We start from the raw sequence: 23,176 nt of genomic DNA on the forward strand, positions 1-23,176 counted from the left end.
AAACACACCTAGGAAAACTCCACTCTAGACAACACACCTGGGAAAACTCCACTCTAGAAAACACACCTAGGAAAACTCCACTCTAGAAAACACACCTAGGAAAACACCACTCTAGACAACACACCTGGGAAAACTCCACTCTAGACAACACACCTAGGAAAACTCCACTCTAGACAACACACCTGGGAAAACACCACTCTAGACAACACACCTAGGAAAACTCCACTCTAGAAAACACACCTGGGAAAACACCACTCTAGACAGCACACCTGGGAAAACACCATTCTAGACAGCACACCTGGGAAAACACACCTGGGAAAACACCATTCTAGACAGCACACCTGGGAAAACACCACTCTAGACAGCACACCTGGGAAAACACCATTCTAGACAGCACACCTGGGAAAACACACCTGGGAAAACACCATTCTAGACAGCACACCTGGGAAAACACCATTCTAGACAGCACACCTGGGAAAACACCACTCTAGACAGCACACCTGGGAAAACACCACTCTAGACAGCACACCTGGGAAAACACCATTCTAGACAGCACACCTGGGAAAACACACCTGGGAAAACACCATTCTAGACAGCACACCTGGGAAAACACACCTGGGAAAACACCATTCTAGACAGCACATCTGGGAAAACACACCTGGGAAAACACCACTCTAGACAACACACCTAGGAAAACTCCACTCTAGACAACACACCTGGGAAAACACCACTCTAGAAAACACACCTGGGAAAACTCCACTCTAGAAAACACACCTAGGAAAACTCCACTCTAGACAACACACCTGGGAAAACACCACTCTAGAAAACACACCTGGGAAAACACCACTCCAGACAACACACCTAGGAAAACTCCACTCTAGAAAACACACCTAGGAAAACACCACTCTAGACAACACACCTAGGAAAACTCCACTCTAGACAACACACCTGGGAAAACACCACTCTAGAAAACACACCTGGGAAAACTCCACTCTAGAAAACACACCTAGGAAAACTCCACTCTAGACAACACACCTGGGAAAACTCCACTCTAGAAAACACACCTAGGAAAACTCCACTCTAGAAAACACACCTAGGAAAACACCACTCTAGACAACACACCTGGGAAAACTCCACTCTAGACAACACACCTAGGAAAACTCCACTCTAGACAACACACCTAGGAAAACACCACTCTAGACAACACACCTAGGAAAACTCCACTCTAGACAACACACCTGGGAAAACACCACTCTAGAAAACACACCTGGGAAAACTCCACTCTAGAAAACACACCTAGGAAAACTCCACTCTAGACAACACACCTGGGAAAACACCACTCTAGAAAACACACCTGGGAAAACACCACTCCAGACAACACACCTAGGAAAACTCCACTCTAGAAAACACACCTAGGAAAACTCCACTCTAGACAACACACCTGGGAAAACTCCACTCTAGAAAACACACCTAGGAAAACTCCACTCTAGAAAACACACCTAGGAAAACACCACTCTAGACAACACACCTGGGAAAACTCCACTCTAGACAACACACCTAGGAAAACTCCACTCTAGACAACACACCTGGGAAAACACCACTCTAGAAAACACACCTGGGAAAACACCACTCTAGACAGCACACCTGGGAAAACACCATTCTAGACAGCACACCTGGGAAAACACACCTGGGAAAACACCATTCTAGACAGCACACCTGGGAAAACACCACTCTAGACAGCACACCTGGGAAAACACCATTCTAGACAGCACACCTGGGAAAACACACCTGGGAAAACACCATTCTAGACAGCACACCTGGGAAAACACCATTCTAGACAGCACACCTGGGAAAACACCACTCTAGACAGCACACCTGGGAAAACACCACTCTAGACAGCACACCTGGGAAAACACCATTCTAGACAGCACACCTGGGAAAACACACCTGGGAAAACACCATTCTAGACAGCACACCTGGGAAAACACACCTGGGAAAACACCATTCTAGACAGCACATCTGGGAAAACACACCTGGGAAAACACCACTCTAGACAACACACCTAGGAAAACTCCACTCTAGACAACACACCTGGGAAAACACCACTCTAGAAAACACACCTGGGAAAACTCCACTCTAGAAAACACACCTAGGAAAACTCCACTCTAGACAACACACCTGGGAAAACACCACTCTAGAAAACACACCTGGGAAAACACCACTCCAGACAACACACCTAGGAAAACTCCACTCTAGAAAACACACCTAGGAAAACACCACTCTAGACAACACACCTAGGAAAACTCCACTCTAGACAACACACCTGGGAAAACACCACTCTAGAAAACACACCTGGGAAAACTCCACTCTAGAAAACACACCTAGGAAAACTCCACTCTAGACAACACACCTGGGAAAACTCCACTCTAGAAAACACACCTAGGAAAACTCCACTCTAGAAAACACACCTAGGAAAACACCACTCTAGACAACACACCTGGGAAAACTCCACTCTAGACAACACACCTAGGAAAACTCCACTCTAGACAACACACCTGGGAAAACACCACTCTAGACAACACACCTAGGAAAACTCCACTCTAGAAAACACACCTGGGAAAACACCACTCTAGACAGCACACCTGGGAAAACACCATTCTAGACAGCACACCTGGGAAAACACACCTGGGAAAACACCATTCTAGACAGCACACCTGGGAAAACACACCTGGGAAAACACCACTCTAGACAACACACCTGGGAAAACACCATTCTAGACAGCACACCTAGGAAAACACCATTCTAGACAACACACCTGGGAAAACACCATTCTAGACAGCACACCTAGGAAAACACCATTCTAGACAGCACACCTGGGAAAGCACACCTGGGAAAACACCACTCTAGACAACACACCTGGGAAAACACCATTCTAGACAGCACATCTGGGAAAACACACCTGGGAAAACACCATTCTAGACAGCACACCTGGGAAAACACACCTGGGAAAACACCATTCTAGACAGCACATCTGGGAAAACACACCTGGGAAAACACCATTCTAGACAGCACACCTGGGAAAACACACCTGGGAAAACACCATTCTAGACAGCACACCTGGGAAAACACCATTCTAGACAGCACACCTGGGAAAACACCACTCTAGACAGCACACCTGGGAAAACACCACTCTAGACAGCACACCTGGGAAAACACCATTCTAGACAGCACACCTGGGAAAACACACCTGGGAAAACACCATTCTAGACAGCACACCTGGGAAAACACACCTGGGAAAACACCATTCTAGACAGCACATCTGGGAAAACACACCTGGGAAAACACCACTCTAGACAACACACCTAGGAAAACTCCACTCTAGACAACACACCTGGGAAAACACCACTCTAGAAAACACACCTGGGAAAACTCCACTCTAGAAAACACACCTAGGAAAACTCCACTCTAGACAACACACCTGGGAAAACACCATTCTAGACAGCACATCTGGGAAAACACACCTGGGAAAACACCATTCTAGACAGCACACCTGGGAAAACACACCTGGGAAAACACCACTCTAGACAGCACACCTGGGAAAACACACCTGGGAAAACACCACTCTAGACAACACACCTGGGAAAACACCACTCTAGACAACACACCTGGGAAAACTCCACTCTAGAAAACACACCTGGGAAAACTCCACTCTAGACAACACACCTGGGAAAACACCACTCTAGAAAACACACCTGGGAAAACACCACTCTAGACAGCCCAACTGGGAAAACACCATTCTAGACAACACACCTAGGAAAACTCCACTCTAGACAACACACCTTGGAAAACACCACTCTAGACAACACACCTAGGAAAACTCCACTCTAGAAAACACACCTGGGAAAACACCACTCTAGACAACACACCTGGGAAAACTCCACCCTAGAAAACACACCTGGGAAAACACCACTCTAGACAGCACACCTGGGAAAACACCATTCTAGACAGCACACCTGGGAAAACACACCTGGGAAAACACCATTCTAGACAGCACACCTGGGAAAACACACCTGGGAAAACACCATTCTAGACAGCACATCTGGGAAAACACACCTGGGAAAACACCATTCTAGACAGCACACCTGGGAAAACACACCTGGGAAAACACCATTCTAGACAGCACACCTGGGAAAACACCATTCTAGACAGCACACCTGGGAAAACACCACTCTAGACAGCACACCTGGGAAAACACCACTCTAGACAGCACACCTGGGAAAACACCATTCTAGACAGCACACCTGGGAAAACACACCTGGGAAAACACCATTCTAGACAGCACACCTGGGAAAACACACCTGGGAAAACACCATTCTAGACAGCACATCTGGGAAAACACACCTGGGAAAACACCACTCTAGACAACACACCTAGGAAAACTCCACTCTAGACAACACACCTGGGAAAACACCACTCTAGAAAACACACCTGGGAAAACTCCACTCTAGAAAACACACCTAGGAAAACTCCACTCTAGACAACACACCTGGGAAAACACCACTCTAGAAAACACACCTGGGAAAACACCACTCCAGACAACACACCTAGGAAAACTCCACTCTAGAAAACACACCTAGGAAAACACCACTCTAGACAACACACCTAGGAAAACTCCACTCTAGACAACACACCTGGGAAAACACCACTCTAGAAAACACACCTGGGAAAACTCCACTCTAGAAAACACACCTAGGAAAACTCCACTCTAGACAACACACCTGGGAAAACTCCACTCTAGAAAACACACCTAGGAAAACTCCACTCTAGAAAACACACCTAGGAAAACACCACTCTAGACAACACACCTGGGAAAACTCCACTCTAGACAACACACCTAGGAAAACTCCACTCTAGACAACACACCTGGGAAAACACCACTCTAGACAACACACCTAGGAAAACTCCACTCTAGAAAACACACCTGGGAAAACACCACTCTAGACAGCACACCTGGGAAAACACCATTCTAGACAGCACACCTGGGAAAACACACCTGGGAAAACACCATTCTAGACAGCACACCTGGGAAAACACACCTGGGAAAACACCACTCTAGACAACACACCTGGGAAAACACCATTCTAGACAGCACACCTAGGAAAACACCATTCTAGACAGCACACCTGGGAAAGCACACCTGGGAAAACACCACTCTAGACAACACACCTGGGAAAACACCATTCTAGACAGCACATCTGGGAAAACACACCTGGGAAAACACCATTCTAGACAGCACACCTGGGAAAACACACCTGGGAAAACACCATTCTAGACAGCACACCTGGGAAAACACACCTGGGAAAACACCACTCTAGACAACACACCTGGGAAAACACCATTCTAGACAGCACACCTAGGAAAACACCATTCTAGACAACACACCTGGGAAAACACCATTCTAGACAGCACACCTAGGAAAACACCATTCTAGACAGCACACCTGGGAAAGCACACCTGGGAAAACACCACTCTAGACAACACACCTGGGAAAACACCATTCTAGACAGCACATCTGGGAAAACACACCTGGGAAAACACCATTCTAGACAGCACACCTGGGAAAACACACCTGGGAAAACACCACTCTAGACAGCACACCTGGGAAAACACACCTGGGAAAACACCACACTAGACAACACACCTGGGAAAACACCACTCTAGACAACACACCTGGGAAAACTCCACTCTAGAAAACACACCTGGGAAAACTCCACTCTAGACAACACACCTGGGAAAACACCACTCTAGAAAACACACCTGGGAAAACACCACTCTAGACAGCCCAACTGGGAAAACACCATTCTAGACAACACACCTAGGAAAACTCCACTCTAGACAACACACCTTGGAAAACACCACTCTAGACAACACACCTAGGAAAACTCCACTCTAGAAAACACACCTGGGAAAACACCACTCTAGACAACACACCTGGGAAAACTCCACCCTAGAAAACACACCTGGGAAAACACCACTCTAGACAGCACACCTGGGAAAACACCATTCTAGACAGCACACCTGGGAAAACACACCTGGGAAAAACCATTCTAGACAGCACACCTGGGAAAACACACCTGGGAAAACACCATTCTAGACAGCACATCTGGGAAAACACACCTGGGAAAACACCATTCTAGACAGCACACCTGGGAAAACACCACTCTAGACAGCACACCTGGGAAAACACACCTGGGAAAACACCACTCTAGACAACACACCTGGGAAAACACCACTCTAGACAACACACCTGGGAAAACACCACTCTAGACAACACACCTGGGAAAACTCCACTCTAGAAAACACACCTGGGAAAACACCACTCTAGAAAACACACCTTGGAAAACACCACTCTAGACAGCCCAACTGGGAAAACACCATTCTAGACAACACACCTGGGAAAACTCCACTCTAGACAACACACCTAGGAAAACTCCACTCTAGAAAACACACCTAGGAAAACACCACTCTAGACAACACACCTAGGAAAACTCCACTCTAGACAACACACCTAGGAAAACTCCACTCTAGACAACACACCTGGGAAAACACCACTCTAGACAACACACCTAGGAAAACTCCACTCTAGAAAACACACCTGGGAAAACACCACTCTAGACAACACACCTGGGAAAACTCCACCCTAGAAAACACACCTGGGAAAACACCACTCTAGACAGCACACCTGGGAAAACACCATTCTAGACAGCACACCTGGGAAAACACCATTCTAGACAGCACACCTAGGAAAACACCATTCTAGACAGCACACCTGGGAAAACACCACTCTAGACAGCACACCTGGGAAAACACCATTCTAGACAGCACACCTGGGAAAACACACCTGGGAAAACACCATTCTAGACAGCACACCTGGGAAAACACCATTCTAGACAGCACACCTGGGAAAACACCACTCTAGACAGCACACCTGGGAAAACACCACTCTAGACAGCACACCTGGGAAAACACCATTCTAGACAGCACACCTGGGAAAACACACCTGGGAAAACACCATTCTAGACAGCACACCTGGGAAAACACACCTGGGAAAACACCATTCTAGACAGCACATCTGGGAAAACACACCTGGGAAAACACCATTCTAGACAGCACACCTGGGAAAACACACCTGGGAAAACACCATTCTAGACAACACACCTGGGAAAACACCACTCTAGACAACACACCTGGGAAAACTCCACTCTAGACAACACACCTGGGAAAACTCCACTCTAGACAACACACCTGGGAAAACACCACTCTAGAAAACACACCTGGGAAAACACCATTCTAGACAACACACCTGGGAAAACACACCTGGGAAAACACCACTCTAGACAGCACAACTGGGAAAACACACCTGGGAAAACACCACTCTAGACAACACACCTGGGAAAACACCACTCTAGACAGCCCAACTGGGAAAACACCATTCTAGACAACACACCTGGTCATATTGATAATGACCAGGAAAACACACCTAGGAAAACACACCTAGGAAAACTCCACTCTAGAAAACACACCTGGGAAAACTCCACTCTAGAAAACACACCTAGGAAAACTCCACTCTAGACAACACACCTGGGAAAACTCCACTCTAGACAACACACCTAGGAAAACTCCACTCTAGAAAACATACCTAGGAAAACACCACTCTAGACAACACACCTAGGAAAACTCCACTCTAGACAACACACCTAGGAAAACTCCACTCTAGACAACACACCTGGGAAAACACCACTCTAGACAACACACCTAGGAAAACTCCACTCTAGAAAACACACCTGGGAAAACACCACTCTAGACAACACACCTGGGAAAACTCCACCCTAGAAAACACCTGGGAAAACACCATTCTAGACAGCACACCTAGGAAAACACCATTCTAGACAGCACACCTGGGAAAACACACCTGGGAAAACACACCTGGGAAAACACCACTCTAGACAACACACCTGGGAAAACACCATTCTAGACAGCACACCTGGGAAAACACACCTGGGAAAACACCACTCTAGACAGCACACCTGGGAAAACACCACTCTAGACAACACACCTGGGAAAACACCACTCTAGACAACACACCTGGGAAAACTCCACTCTAGAAAACACACCTGGGAAAACTCCACTCTAGAAAACACACCTGGGAAAACTCCACTCTAGACAACACACCTGGGAAAACACCATTCTAGAAAACACAATTGGGAAAACACACCTGGGAAAACACCACTCTAGACAACACACCTGGGAAAACACCACTCTAGACAGCACAACTGGGAAAACACCATTCTAGACAACACACCTGGTCATATTGATAATATGACTAGTATTGGTTGATAATATGACTAGTATTGGTTGATAATCTGACTAGTATTGGTTGATAATATGACTAGTATTGGTTGATAATCTGACTAGGATGGGTTGATAACATGACTAGTATTGGTTGATAATATGACTAGTATTGGTTGATAATATGACTAGTATTGGTTGATAATATGACTAGGATTGGTTGATAATATGACTAGGATGGGTTGATAACATGACTAGTATTGGTTGATAATATGACTAGTATTGGTTGATAATATGACTAGTATTGGTTGATAATATGACTAGTATTGGTTGATAATATGACTAGGATTGGTTGATAATATGACTAGGATTATAAACCACTAGTATGGGTTGATAATCTGACTAGAATTATAAACCACTAGGATGGGTTGATAATCTGACTAGAATTATAAACCACTAGTATGGGTTGATAATCTGACTAGAATTATAAACCACTAGTATGGGTTGATAATCTAACTAGAATTATAAACGACTAGGATGGGTTGATAATATGACTAGAATGCGTTCTTAATATCCCTGACTCCCACACTTACAATTATCTGTAAGGTCCCTCAGTCAAGCAGTGAATTTCAAACACAGATTCAACCACAAAGACCAGCAAGGTTTTTCAATGCCTCACAAAGAAGGGTCCTAACCCTAACCTATTATTAGATGGGTATAAATAATACAAGCAGACTTTGAATATCCCTTTAAGCATGGTGAAGTTATCAATTACACTTAGGATGGTGTACTAATACACCCAGCCACTACAAAGATACCGCTTTCACTAAACTCAGTTGCTGGAGAGGAAGGAAACCGATCAGGTATTTCACCATGAGGTCAATGGTGACTTTTTAAAACAGTTACAGAGTTGATTGGCTGTGATATGAGAAAACTGAGGATGGATCAACAACACTGTTACTTCACAATACAAACCTAAATGACAGAGTGAAAAGAAGGAAGCCTGTACAGAATAAAACTATTCCAAAACATGTCATCAATAAGGCACTATAATAAAATTGCTAAAAATGTGGCAAATAAATTAACTTTATGGACCCAAGAACACTCCATCTCTGTCTCAAGAAGACTCCATCTCTGTCCCAAGAAGACTCCATCTCTGTCTCAAGAAGACTCCATCTCTGACTCAAGAAGACTCCATCTCTGTCCCAAGAAGACTCCATCTCTGACTCAAGAACACTCCATCTCTGACTCAAGAAGACTCCATCTCTGTCCCAAGAAGACTCCATCTCTGTCCCAAGAAGACTCCATCTCTGTCTCAAGAAGACTCCATCTCTGTCTCAAGAAGACTCCATCTCTGACTCAAGAAGACTCCATCTCTGTCCCAAGAAGACTCCATCTCTGACTCAAGAAGACTCCATCTCTGACTCAAGAAGACTCCATCTCTGTCCCAAGAAGACTCCATCTCTGTCCCAAGAAGACTCCATCTCTGTCTCAAGAAGACTCCATCTCTGACTCAAGAAGACTCCATCTCTGTCCCAAGAAGACTCCATCTCTGACTCAAGAAGACTCCATCTCTGACTCAAGAAGACTCCATCTCTGACTCAAGAAGACTCCATCTCTGACTCAAGAAGACTCCATCTCTGTCCCAAGAAGACTCCATCTCTGTCCCAAGAAGACTCCATCTCTGACTCAAGAAGACTCCATCTCTGCCAAAAGTGATTCTTACATGTATTGACTGAGCGATGTGAATACTATGTAAATGAGATATTTCTGTATTTCATTTTCAATGCATTTGCAAACATTCAGCTTCAATGCCATACAACTCTCCTTCCGTGGCCTCCAATTGCTCTTAAATACAAGTAAAACTAAATGCATGCTCTTCAACCGATCGCTACCTGCACCTGCCCGCCTGTCCAACATCGCTACTCTGGACGGCTCTGACTTAGAATACGTGGACAACTACAAATACTTAGGTGTCTGGTTAGACTGTAAACTCTCATTCCAGACCCATATCAAACATCTCCAATCCAAAGTTAAATCTAGAATTGGCTTCCTATTTCACAACAAAGCATCCTTCACTCATGCTGCCAAACATACCCTTGTAAAACTGACCATCCTACCGATCCTCGACTTTGGCGATGTCATTTACAAAATAGCCTCCAATACCCTACTCAACAAATTGGATGCAGTCTATCACAGTGCAATCCGTTTGGTCACCAAAGCCCCATATACTACCCACCATTGCGACCTGTACGCTCTCGTTGGCTGGCCCTCGCTTCATACTCGTCGCCAAACCCACTGGCTCTATGTCATCTACATGACCCTGCTAGGTAAAGTCCCCCCTTATCTCAGCTCGCTGGTCACCATAGCATCTCCCACCTGTAGCACACGCTCCAGCAGGTATATCTCTCTAGTCACCCCCAAAACCAATTCTTTCTTTGGCCGCCTCTCCTTCCAGTTCCCTGCTCCAATGACTGGAACGAACTACAAAAACCTCTGAAACTGGAAACACTTATCTCCCTCACTGGCTTTAATAAATCCTGTTAAGGCTATGCACAATACTGCCCCCTTTGGAGGAATTGCGTGCCCATAGTAAACAGAAAAGAAATCTGTCCAAAATTGCTAATATATGCATATAATAATTATTATTGAATAGAAAACACTCTAAAGCTTCTAAAACCGTTCGAATTATGTCTGTATGTAAAGCAGAACTCACAGGGCAGCCATTCTCCCAAACTCTCTCTCTCATCAGGAAAGTTACCCCAACTTTGACGTCATCGCCCCCACCCTTCCCAACCAGCTACGGATCTGGGAACAGTTTCTGTTTGTTCGGCTGGATGTGTCCTTTCAATAGAGCGAGTAATGGAGAAAATCCCGTGAGCTTTGACCCGTTGGCAGAGCAGCTCACAGATTACTGCACCTGTACATAGCCCACCTATAATTTAGCCCAAGCAACTACCTCTTTCCCTACTGTATTTAATTTATTTATTTTGCTCCTTTGCACCCCATTATTTTTATTTCTACTTTGCACATTCTTCCATTGCAAATCTACCATTCCAGTGTTTTACTTGCTATATTGTATTTACTTTGCCACCATGGCCTTTTTTTACCTTTACCTCCCTTATCTCACCTCATTTGCTCACATCGTATATAGACTTGTTTATACTGTATTATTGACTGTATGTTTGTTTTACTCCATGTGTAACTCTGTGTCGTTGTATGTGTCGAACTGCTTTGCTTTATCTTGGCCAGGTCGCAGTTGTAAATGAGAACTTGTTCTCAACTTGCCTACCTGGTTAAATAAAGGTGAAATAAAAAATAAAATAAATAAATAAAATTTGTAAAAACCTGTTTTCACCTTGCCATTATTGTTGATTGTGTTTAGATGGGTTAGAATGGGCTGCACGTTTATTTACCTGCTTAAAAATAGTTTTAATTTTCGGCTAACGGAAACCCTGGTGTGTGTGTATTAACCTCTTCTCTCTCTGTGTGTGTGTGTGTGTGTGTGTGTGTGTGTGTGTGTGTGTGTGTGTGTGTGTGTGTGTGTGTGTGTGTGTGTGTGTGTGTGTGTGTGTGTGTGTGTGTGTGTGTGTGTGTGTGTGTGTGTGTGTGTGTGTAGAACCCAGACATGGTGCTGGTTCACTACCTAAATGTTCCGTCGCTGGAGGATCATGGGAAGGCGTGCGGCCCGTTGCTATGTGCCGTTGCCGACCGCCGAGACTCGTTACGCTGGAGCCGAGACGAACTACTGGCCCAGCTCAAGCCTATGTGTTAGTACACACATACATACATATACTGCTCCTCAGAATTACAAACCTTCCCAGTTAGGAAGTCTTAGGTCCGACAAAAACAAACAAATCAAAGACCTATTTGTCATCTTTTGGTTGAAAAGGTGAAAGGTCAGTGATGGGAGTACCTCCTCCCACTCAGAGGTCAGTCTTGGGACGGGTTCATTCCCACGCCACTTGAAGGCACCATAAGTCCTGGCAATGTGATGGCTGACTAATATCTATGGTGTCTCTCTGTCTCTGTGTTTCTCTGTCTGTCTCTCTCTCGCTCTCTGTGTTTCTCTGTCTCCATGTCTCTCTGTCTCTGTTTCTCTGTCTCTCTGTCTCTGTGTTTCTCTGTCTGTCTCTCTCTCGCTCTCTGTGTTTCTCTGTCTCCATGTCTCTGTTTCTCTGTCTCTCTCTCTCTCTGTGTTTCTCTGTCTGTCTGTCTGTCTCTCTGTCTCTCTCTGTGTCTGTCTGTCTGTCTGTCTGTCTGTCTGTCTGTCTGTCTCTCTCTCTCTCTCTCTCTCTCTGTTTCTCTGTCTCTCTGTCTCTGTCTCTCTGTCTCTCTCTCTCTGTGTTTCTCTAGTCCACAGCATTAAGTGGTCATGTGGAGAAGGTTATGGATCATCAGAGTTCTCTATAGAACAACTGGCTCAACAGATCCTGGAGTCTCAACAGACCAAACCTCAGCCTCGCACACACACCTGTCTCTGCAGCTCCACACTGGGTAAATCTGTGTAAATGTTACCACTGGAGGGCAGTATAGCCAAACACTACAGACTACTGTGACTAGAGACTACCGTAACTACGGAATACTGTGACTAGAGACTACCGTGACTAGAGACTACCGTAACTACGGAATACTGTGACTAGAGACTACCGTGACTAGAGACTACCGTGACTAGAGACTACCGTAACTACTGAATACTGTGACTAGAGACTACCGTGACTAGAGACTACCGTGACTAGAGACTACCGTGACTAGAGACTCGTAACTACTGAATACTGTGACTAGAGACTACCGTGACTAGAGACTACCGTGACTAGAGACTACCGTGACTACTGAATACTGTGACTAGAGACTACCGTGACTAGAGACTACCGTAACTACGGAATACTGTGACTAGAGACTACCGTGACTAGAGACTACCGTGACTAGAGACTACCGTAACTACTGAATACTGTGACTAGAGACTACCGTGACTAGAGACTACCGTGACTAGAGACTACCGTAACTACGGAATACTGTGACTAGAGACTACCGTGACAAGAGACTATTGTAACTACTGAATACTGTGACTAGAGACTCCCGTGACTAGAGACTACCGTGACTACGGAATACTGTGACTAGAGACTACCGTGACTAGAGACTATCGTAACTACTGAATACTGTGACTAGAGACTACTGTGACTAGAGACTACCGTAACTACTGAATACTGTGACTAGAGACTACCGTGACTAGAGACTACCGTAACTACTGAATACTGTGACTAGAGACTACCGTGACTAGAGACTACCGTAACTACTGAATACTGTGACTAGAGACTACCGTAACTACGGAATACTGTGACTAGAGACTACCGTAACTACGGACTACTGTGACTAGAGACTACTGTGACGAGAGACTATTGTGACTACGGCTACCGTGACTATGGACTACTGTGACTGCAGACTACTGTGACTGGAGACTACTGTGACTAGAGACTACTGTGATGGCAGACTACTGTGACGGCAGATTGCTGTGACAGCAGGCTACTGTGACTAGAGACTACTGTGACAAGAGACTACTGTCACTACAGACAACTGACTGTGGACTACTGACTGTGGACTACTGTGACTGCGGACTACTGTGACTGGACTGCTGTGACTAAAGACTACTGTGATTGGATACTACTGTGACTACGGACTACTGTGACTAGTGACTGCTGTGACTAAAGACTACTGTGCATAGTGACTACTGTTACTGGAGACTAATGTGACTAGAGACTACTGTGACTAGAGATTACTGTGCATAGTGACTACTGTGACTAGTGACTACTGTGACTAGAGACTACTGTGACTAGAGACTACTGTGACTAGAGACTACTGTGACTACTGTGACTAGAGACTACTGTGACTAGTGACTACTGTGATGGCAGACTACTGTGACTACAGACTACCGTGACTACGGGCCACTGTGACTGTGGACTACTGTGACTGTGGACCACTGACTGCAGACTACTGTGACTGGAGACTACTGTGACTAGTGACTACTGTGACTAGAGACTACTGTGACTACGGCTACCGTGACTATGGACTACTGTGACTGCAGACTACTGTGACTGGAGACTACTGTGACTAGTGACTACTGTGACGGCAGATAACTGTGACTAGAGACTACTGTGATGGCAGACTACTGTGACGGCAGATTGCTGTGACAGCAGGCTACTGTGACTAGAGACTACTGTGACAAGAGACTACTGTCACTACAGACAACTGACTGTGGACTACTGTGACTGCGGACTACTGTGACTGGACTGCTGTGACTAAAGACTACTGTGATTGGATACTACTGTGACTACGGACTACTGTGACTAGTGACTGCTGTGACTAAAGACTACTGTGCATAGTGACTACTGTTACTGGAGACTAATGTGACTAGAGACTACTGTGACTAGAGATTACTGTGCATAGTGACTACTGTGACTAGTGACTACTGTGACTAGAGACTACTGTGACTAGAGACTACTGTGACTACTGTGACTAGAGACTACTGTGACTAGTGACTACTGTGATGGCAGACTACTGTGACTACAGACTACCGTGACTAGTGACTACTGTGACTAGAGACTACTGTGACTAGAGACTACTGTGACTAGAGACTACTGTGACTAGAGACTACTGTGACTAGTGACTACTGTGACGGCAGATAACTGTGACTAGAGACTACTGTGATGGCAGACTACTGTGACGGCAGGCTACTGTGACGGCAGATTGCTGTGACAGCAGGCTACTGTGACTAGAGACTACTGTGACAAGAGACTACTGTCACTACAGACAACTGTCTACAGACTACTGACTGTGGACTACTGTGACTGGACTGCTGTGACTAGAGACTACTGTGATTGGATACTACTGTGACTACAGACTACCGTGACTACGGACTACCGTGACTACGGACTACTGTGACTAGTGACTGCTGTGACTGGAGACTACTGTGCATAGTGACTACTGTGACTAGAGACTACTGTGACTAGAGACTACTGTGACTAGAGACTACTGTGACTAGAGACTACTGTGACTAGTGACTACTGTGACGGCAGATAACTGTGACTAGAGACTACTGTGATGGCAGACTACTGTGACGGCAGGCTACTGTGACGGCAGATTGCTGTGACAGCAGGCTACTGTGACTAGAGACTACTGTGACAAGAGACTACTGTCACTACAGACAACTGTCTACAGACTACTGACTGTGGACTACTGTGACTGGACTGCTGTGACTAGAGACTACTGTGATTGGATACTACTGTGACTACAGACTACCGTGACTACGGACTACTGTGACTAGTGACTGCTGTGACTGGAGACTACTGTGCATAGTGACTACTGTGACTGAAGACTAATGTGACTAGAGACCACCGTGACTAGTGACTACTGTGACTACAGACTGCGGTGACTACAGACTACTGTGACTACAGACCACTGTGAGTAGTGACTACAGACTACTGTGACTAGTGACTACTGTGACTAGAGACTACTGTGACTGCAGACTACTGTGACTAGTGACTACTGTAACTAGAGACTACTGTGACTAGAGACTACTGTGACTACAGACTACTGTGGCTGGAGACTACTGTAACTATATACTACTGTGGTTACTGTGACTAGAGACTACCGTGACAGACTACAGTCACTATAGACTACTGTGACTACAGACTACTGTGGCTAGAGACAACTGTGACTACAGACTACTGTGGCTAGAGACTACTGTGACTACAGACTACTGTGACTAGAGACTACTGCGACCACAGACTACTGCGACTACAGACTTGTGACTACAGACTACTGTGACTACAGACTACAGTGACTACATATTACTGTGACCAGAGACTACTGTGACTACAGACTACTGTGGCTAGAGACTACTGCGACCACAGACTACTGCGACTAAAGACTTGTGACTACAGACTACTGTGACTACAGACTATGGTGACTACAGATTACTGTGACCAGAGACTACTGTGACTACAGACTACTGCGACTACAGACTACTGTGACTGCAGACTACTGTGACTAGAGACTACTGTGACTAGACTACTGTGACTTCAGACTACTGTGACTACAGACTACTGTGGATAGAGACTACTGCGACTATAGACGACTGTGGCTAGAGACTACATTGACTACAGACTACTTTGACTAGAGACAACTGTGACCACAGACTACTGCAACTACAGACTACTGTGACTACAGACTACTGTGACTACATTCTACTTTTGCTAGAGACTACTGTGACTGCAGACTACTGTGGCTAGAGACTACTCTGACTTCAGACTACTGTGACTACAGACTACTGTGACTACAGATTACTGTGGCTAGAGACTACTGTAACTACAGACTACTGTGACTACAGACTACTGTGACTACAGACTACTGTGACTACAGACTACTGTGGCTAGAGACTACTGTGACTACAGACTACTTTGACTACAGACTATTGTGACTAAATAATAAATAATAATATATCCCATTTAGCAGACGCTTTTGTCCAAAGCGACTTACAAGTCGGCTGGGGCCACTACTTTTACATATGGGTGGCCCCAGTGGGAATCGAACCCACGACGCTTGGCGTTGCAAGCGCCATGCTCTACCGACTGAGCCACACAGGACTACAGACTACTGCGGCTAGAGACTACTGTGACTAGTGACTACTGTGACTGCAGACTACTGTGAATACAGACTGCTGTGGCTAGAGACTACTGTGACTACAGACTACTGTGACTACAGACTACTGTGACTACAGACTACTGTGGATAGAGACTACTGTGACTACAGACTACTGTGACTACAGACTACTGTGACTACAGACTACTGTGGATAGAGACTACTGTGACTATGGACTACTTTGACTACAGACTTTTGTGACTACAGACTACTGTAGCTACAGACTACTGCGACTACAGACTATTGCGACTACAGACCACTGCGACTACAGGCTACTGTGACTACAGGCTACTGTGACTACAGACTACTGTGACTACAGACTACTGTGGCTAGAGACTACTGTGACTGCAGACTACTGTGACTACAGACTACTGTGGCTAGAGACTACTGTGACTACAGACTACTGTGACTACAGACTACTGTGACTACAGACTACTGTGGATAGAGACTACTGTGACTACAGACTACTGTGACTACAGACTACTGTGGATAGAGACTACTGTGACTATGGACTACTTTGACTACAGACTTTTGTGACTACAGACTACTGTAGCTACAGACTACTGCGACTACAGACTATTGCGACTACAGGCTACTGTGACTACAGGCTACTGTGACTACAGACTACTGTGACTACAGACTACTGTGGCTAGAGACTACTGTGACTGCAGACTACTGTGACTACAGACTACTGTGACAACAGACTACTGTGACTACAGACTACTGTGACGAGACTACCGTGACAAGAGACTACTGTGACAAGAGACTACTGTGACAAGAGACTATGGTCACTAGAGACTACGGTGACTACAGACTACTGTGACGAGAGACTACTGTGACTATAGACTGCTGTGGCTAGAGACTACTGTGACGAAAGACTACTGTGACTACAGTCTACTGTGACTACAGACTACTGTGACTGGAGACTACTGTGGCTACAGAGTACTGCGACTACAGACTACTGTGACCAGAGACTACTGCGACTACAGACTACTGTGGCTAGAGACTACTGTGACTAAGGACTACTGTGACTACAGTCTACTGTGGCTAGAGACTACTGTGACTACAGACTACTGTGACTGGAGACTACTGTGACTAGAGACTACTGTGACTACAGACTACTGTGGCTTGAGACTGCTGTGACCACCGACAACTGCGACTACAGACTACTGTGACTAAAGACTACTGTGCCTAGAGACTACTGCGACTACTGTGACTAGTGACTACTGTGACTGCAGACTACTGTGACTACAGACTACTGTGACTACAGACTGCTGTGGCTAGAGACTACTGTGACTACAGACTACTGTGACTACAGACTGCAATGTATTCTGTATGTTCTGTTTCTTTCATTCTCCTCCCTCTTCCCTCCTCCTTTTTGTCCCTCTCGTCCCTTCCCTCCTTCTCTTCCCTCTCGTCCCTCTCCTCCCTCTCTTCCCTCCCTCCTCCCTCTCGTCCCTCTCCTCCTTCTCGTCCCTCTCCTCCCTCGACCCTCTCCTCCCTCTCGTCCCTTCCCTCCCTCTCTTCCCTCTCATCCCTCTCCTCCCTCTCTTCCCTCCCTCCTCCCTTTCTTCCCTCCCTCCTCCCTCTCTTCCCTCTCCTCCTTCTCGTCCCTCTCCTCCCTCTCTTCCCTCCTTCCTCCCTCTCTTCCCTCCCTCCTCCCTCTCCTCCCTCTCTTCCCTCCCTCCTCCTTCTCATCCCGCTCGTCCATCCCTTCCCTTTCCTCCCTCTCTTCCCTCTCTTCCCTCCCTCTTCCCTCTCTATCCTCCCTCTCTTCCCTCCCTCCCTCTCTTCCCTCCCTCCTCCCTCTCCTGCCTCTCTTCCCTCCCTCCTCCCTCTCGTCCCTCCCTTCCCTTTCCTCCCTCTCTTCCCTCTCTTCCCTCCCTCCTCCCTGTCCTCCCTCTCTTCCCTCCCTCCTCCCTCCCTTCCCTCTCCTCCCTCTTGTCCCTCTCGTCCGTTTCCTCCCTCCCTTCCCTCTCTTCCCTTTCCTCCCTCTCCTCCCTCTCGTCCCTCCCTTCCTCCTCTTTCCTTTCCTCCCTCTCCTCCCTCTCCTCCCTCTCGTCCCTCTCGTCCCTCTCTTCCCTCTCTTTCCTCTCTTCCCTCTCCTCCCTCTCCTCCCTCCCTCTCGTCTCTCCCTCACTCGCTATCTTACCTTCCTCCTTCCAGCGTCTCCTGGAGCTAACATTCCCCACCGCTGTAACAGCACCAAACATCGCATTATCTCCCCCAAACTGCCCGCTACCAGCCCTGCCATGTCAGCCTCACCCCTGGCTGAGGGGGAGACAGGAGGGGGAGACATCCCTGCAGGCGGCGAGAAGAAACCTTCCCCACACACACACCCTCCCCCCTCACACACACACTCCCAGGTAAAGCTTGGAGGGTCTACCAGCCTGGTAGGGAGACATGAGGGAGTCTCTTCCTCCCCCTCTCCCCCCTCCTCCTCCTCCTCCTCCTCATCATCCCCCCCTCAGGCTCACCGCACAGCAACCATCGCCGTCAGCAACGGCACCACCAACAGTTTCTATGGTGACCAGCGGGGCCTGACGACGGTTGCCCTACCGCAGAATGCGGTGATCGTCATGACTACGGCGGGGGTCATCGGGACGCAGGGTGGAGGAGAGCGGGAGTCGAGTCTGTCTCTTACCCGTTCAGGTCAGCTGGTACTCTCCCCCGTCCCCCCTAAACCAGACACCCCCTCCCCCCCAACCCCACCTGCTCCACCCACCCCTCCCCCCACCCCGGGGTGGCTACTCTCAGCCTCACCCTCCTGTCCTCACCCGTTATAGGGGGACTACTCCTCACTCCATCCCCCTCTCCATCCCTCCTGCATCCTCTCCCTCCTGCCACCCCCTCTCCCTCACCCTGCCAACCTCCTGTCTTCGATCCAGACTCCTTTCTGAACAGTCCTAAACAGGGTCAGACCTACGGAGGCACTCTCCCCCCCTCCTCACCCTCTCCTCCCCCCTCCTCCTCCTCCCCACATGCACCCTCCCTCACTCTCTCCCTCTCCCCCACGTCCCCTCCCCCCTGCTCATCCCCTCCCTCCTCTCTCTCATCCCTCTCTTCTGAGGCAGAGAGGAAGAATGAAGAGAGAGTGGTGCTCCAGACCTCTGCCCCTTCTTCCTCCCTCCCTCCAACCCTTTCTCTATCCCTCTCTCCGTCCCACTCTGCCCCTTCTTCCTCCCTCCCTCCAACCCTTTCTCTATCCCTCTCTCCATCCCACTCTGCCCCTTCTTCCTCCCTCCCTCCAACCCTTTCTCTATCCCTCTCTCCGTCCCACTCTGCCCCTTCTTCCTCCCTCCCTCCATCCCTTTCTCTATCCCTCTCTCCATCCCACTCTATCCCTTCTTCCTCCCTCCCTCCATCCCTTTCTCTATCCCTCTCTCCGTCCCACTCCGCCCCCTCTCTCCTGCCTCTGTGTCTGGAATCAGCGCTGGCCCTGGGCCCTCTGGGGGAGACAGAGGGGGAGAGGGGGGAGGCAGATGGAGAGAGAGAAAGACAGAGGGAGGAGGGGAGAGAAGAGGGGCACCCGCCCACCAAACTGGCTCTCCTCCAGCGAAGCCAATCCCCCAAGCCGTCGTCGTCAGGGCAACACCACAGAAAAGCATCATCATCGCTGCTCCTGATTCGCCACGAAACGCAGCAGACCCCTCCCACTCAGCAGATAGCGCCCAATCTGAAGCCTCACAGGCAGGACGGAGAGCAGCCATTGGTCGTCCTAGAGCCCAAAGAGCTCCAGCAGCACCTCCCCCAACCCATGACCTCTATGCACTGTAACCCCAACCCAACCCCGACCCCACTGACCCAGAACCACCACTCTCAACTCCTCCTGCTGCAACACAGACGTCTTCAGAGTCAGGAGAAAGAGATGGAGAAAGAGGTGGAAAGAGAGAGGCAGAGGGAGGTGGAAAGGGAGAGGGGGAGGCAGCTCTTACTCCTGCACCAGAGACTCAGCCAGCCGACTCCCTTAGAGTCCCTGTTTGCTAACATCAACAACGTGGCTAATGCAAACATGGCTCTTTCGACTACTATTAATATGGACAGTGCCAATGCCACTATGGGTAATGTTAACATGACCGATATGGCTAATGGGCGGGGTAGAGTAAAGGAGGAGAGGGGGCGGGGCTACGAGGCAGAGGACACACCCATGGACACGGGTCAAAGGTCGGAGGTCACGGATGTCTCGGAGGAGCTAGAGATATCGTTCGACAGCCAGTTCCCTGACCTCATCTCTGAGCTCATCACAGAGGCCGACGCCCCCAACACACACACACACACACACACCTCGGTCCTCGTCTCGAACCCGGCTCCCACCAGCCTGTTTCCTACAGGGGTACGTTACATGGTTCCTCCCCAGCCCTCCCCCTCCTCCTCCTTCCTCCCCTTCCCCCCTCTTCCCCCTAACAACGGGACTGAGCTACAACGCCTAGCAACCATCACAGACTTCTCCCCCGAGTGGTCCTTCCCAGAGGTGAGACAGGGGAGAGGGGGGCCTGTCTGGGTTGATTTAATGGGAAGCCTTTTGAACATGACCTATTTATTGACCTTGTATTGATTATACATTTGACTGTATTTATGAGATCACATGTTATGTATGTTGCTGTACGTGTGCAAGATTTTCAAATAAACCTTCATCTAAACCTGAGCAGAGAAAGATATTCAAATTAACCTAAACCTGAGCAGAGAAAGATATTCAAATTAATCTAAACCTGAGCAGAGAAATAGTTTCAAATTAACCTTCATCTAAACCTGAGCAGAGAAAGATATTGAAATGAATCTAAGCTTGAGCTGAGAAAGATGTTCAAATGAACCTTAATCTAAACCTGAGCAGAGAAAGATATTGAAATGAATCTAAGCTTGAACAGAGAAATATGTTCAAATGAACCTTCATCTAAACCTGAGCAGAGAAAGATGTTCAAATTAACCTTCATCTAAACCTGAACAGAGAAATATGTTCAAATTAACCTTCATCTAAACCTGAGCAGAGAAGCAGAAATTGAGACTAATAGGTAGTTTATACGTCTGTCAGGGTGGTGTGAAGGTGTTGATAACAGGTCCCTGGTTGGAGGCTACTGGACGTTACAGCTGCGTGTTTGACCAGAGCACCGTCCCCGCTTCACTTATTCAGCCTGGAGTACTACGGAGCTACTGCCCTGGTAGGTACACGCACGCACGGTATCCACTAGATGGCAGAATGGTTGTTACTGTATCCTCTAGATGGCAGAATGGTTGTTACTGTATCCTCTAGATGGCAGAATGGTTGTTACTGTGTCCACTAGATGGCAGAATGGTTGTTACTGTGTCCACTAGATGGCAGAATGGTTTTTACTGTGTCCACTAGATGGCAGAATGGTTGTTACTATGTCCACTAGATGGCAGAATGGTTGTTTCTGTGTCCACTAGATGGCAGAATGGTTGTTGCATAATGGTTGTTACTGTATCCTCTAGATGGCAGAATGGTTGTTACTATGTCCACTAGATGGCAGAATGGTTGTTTCTGTGTCCACTAGATGGCAGAATGGTTGTTGCATAATGGTTGTTACTGTATCAACTAGATGGCAGAATGGTTGTTAATGTGTCCACTAGATGGCAGAATGGTTGTTGCATAATGGTTGTTACTGTGTCCACTAGATGGCAGAATGGTTGTTAATGTGTCCACTAGATGGCAGAATGGTTGTTGCATAATGGTTGTTACTGTGTCCACTAGATGGCAGAATGGTTGTTAATGTGTCCACTAGATGGCAGAATGGTTGTTGCATAATGGTTGTTACTGTGTCCACTAGATGGCAGAATGGTTGTTTCTGTGTCCACTAGATGGCAGAATGGTTGTTGCATAATGGTTGTTACTGTGTCCACTAGATGGCAGAATGGTTGTTACTGTATCCACTAGATGGCAGAATGGTTGTTACTGTGTCCACCAGATGGCAGGATGGTTGTTACTGTGTCAACTAGATGGCAGAATGGTTGTTACTGTATCCACTAGATGGCAGAATGGTTGTTACTATGTCCACTAGATGGCAGAATGGTTGTTACTGTATCCACTAGATGGCAGAATGGTTGTTACTGTATCCACTAGATGGCAGGATGGTTGTTACTGTATCCACTAGATGGCAGAATGGTTGTTACTGTA

General features: G+C 47.3%; 1 protein-coding gene across 1 annotated transcript in view; it reads left to right on the plus strand.

Moving 5' to 3' along the window:
• Positions 1-23,176, plus strand: part of camta2 (calmodulin binding transcription activator 2) — a 133,192-nt gene that overhangs the window by 16,303 nt on the left and 93,713 nt on the right. The window contains 5 exon segments of the mRNA XM_064940887.1: positions 11,969-12,119; positions 12,706-12,846; positions 19,213-19,773; positions 19,776-21,517; positions 22,076-22,202. Of these exon segments, the coding sequence (XP_064796959.1) occupies positions 11,969-12,119; positions 12,706-12,846; positions 19,213-19,773; positions 19,776-21,517; positions 22,076-22,202 (2,722 nt within the window).

This window comes from Oncorhynchus masou, chromosome 27 (assembly GCF_036934945.1).
Source record: "Oncorhynchus masou masou isolate Uvic2021 chromosome 27, UVic_Omas_1.1, whole genome shotgun sequence".
Lineage (NCBI taxonomy): Eukaryota > Metazoa > Chordata > Actinopteri > Salmoniformes > Salmonidae > Oncorhynchus > Oncorhynchus masou.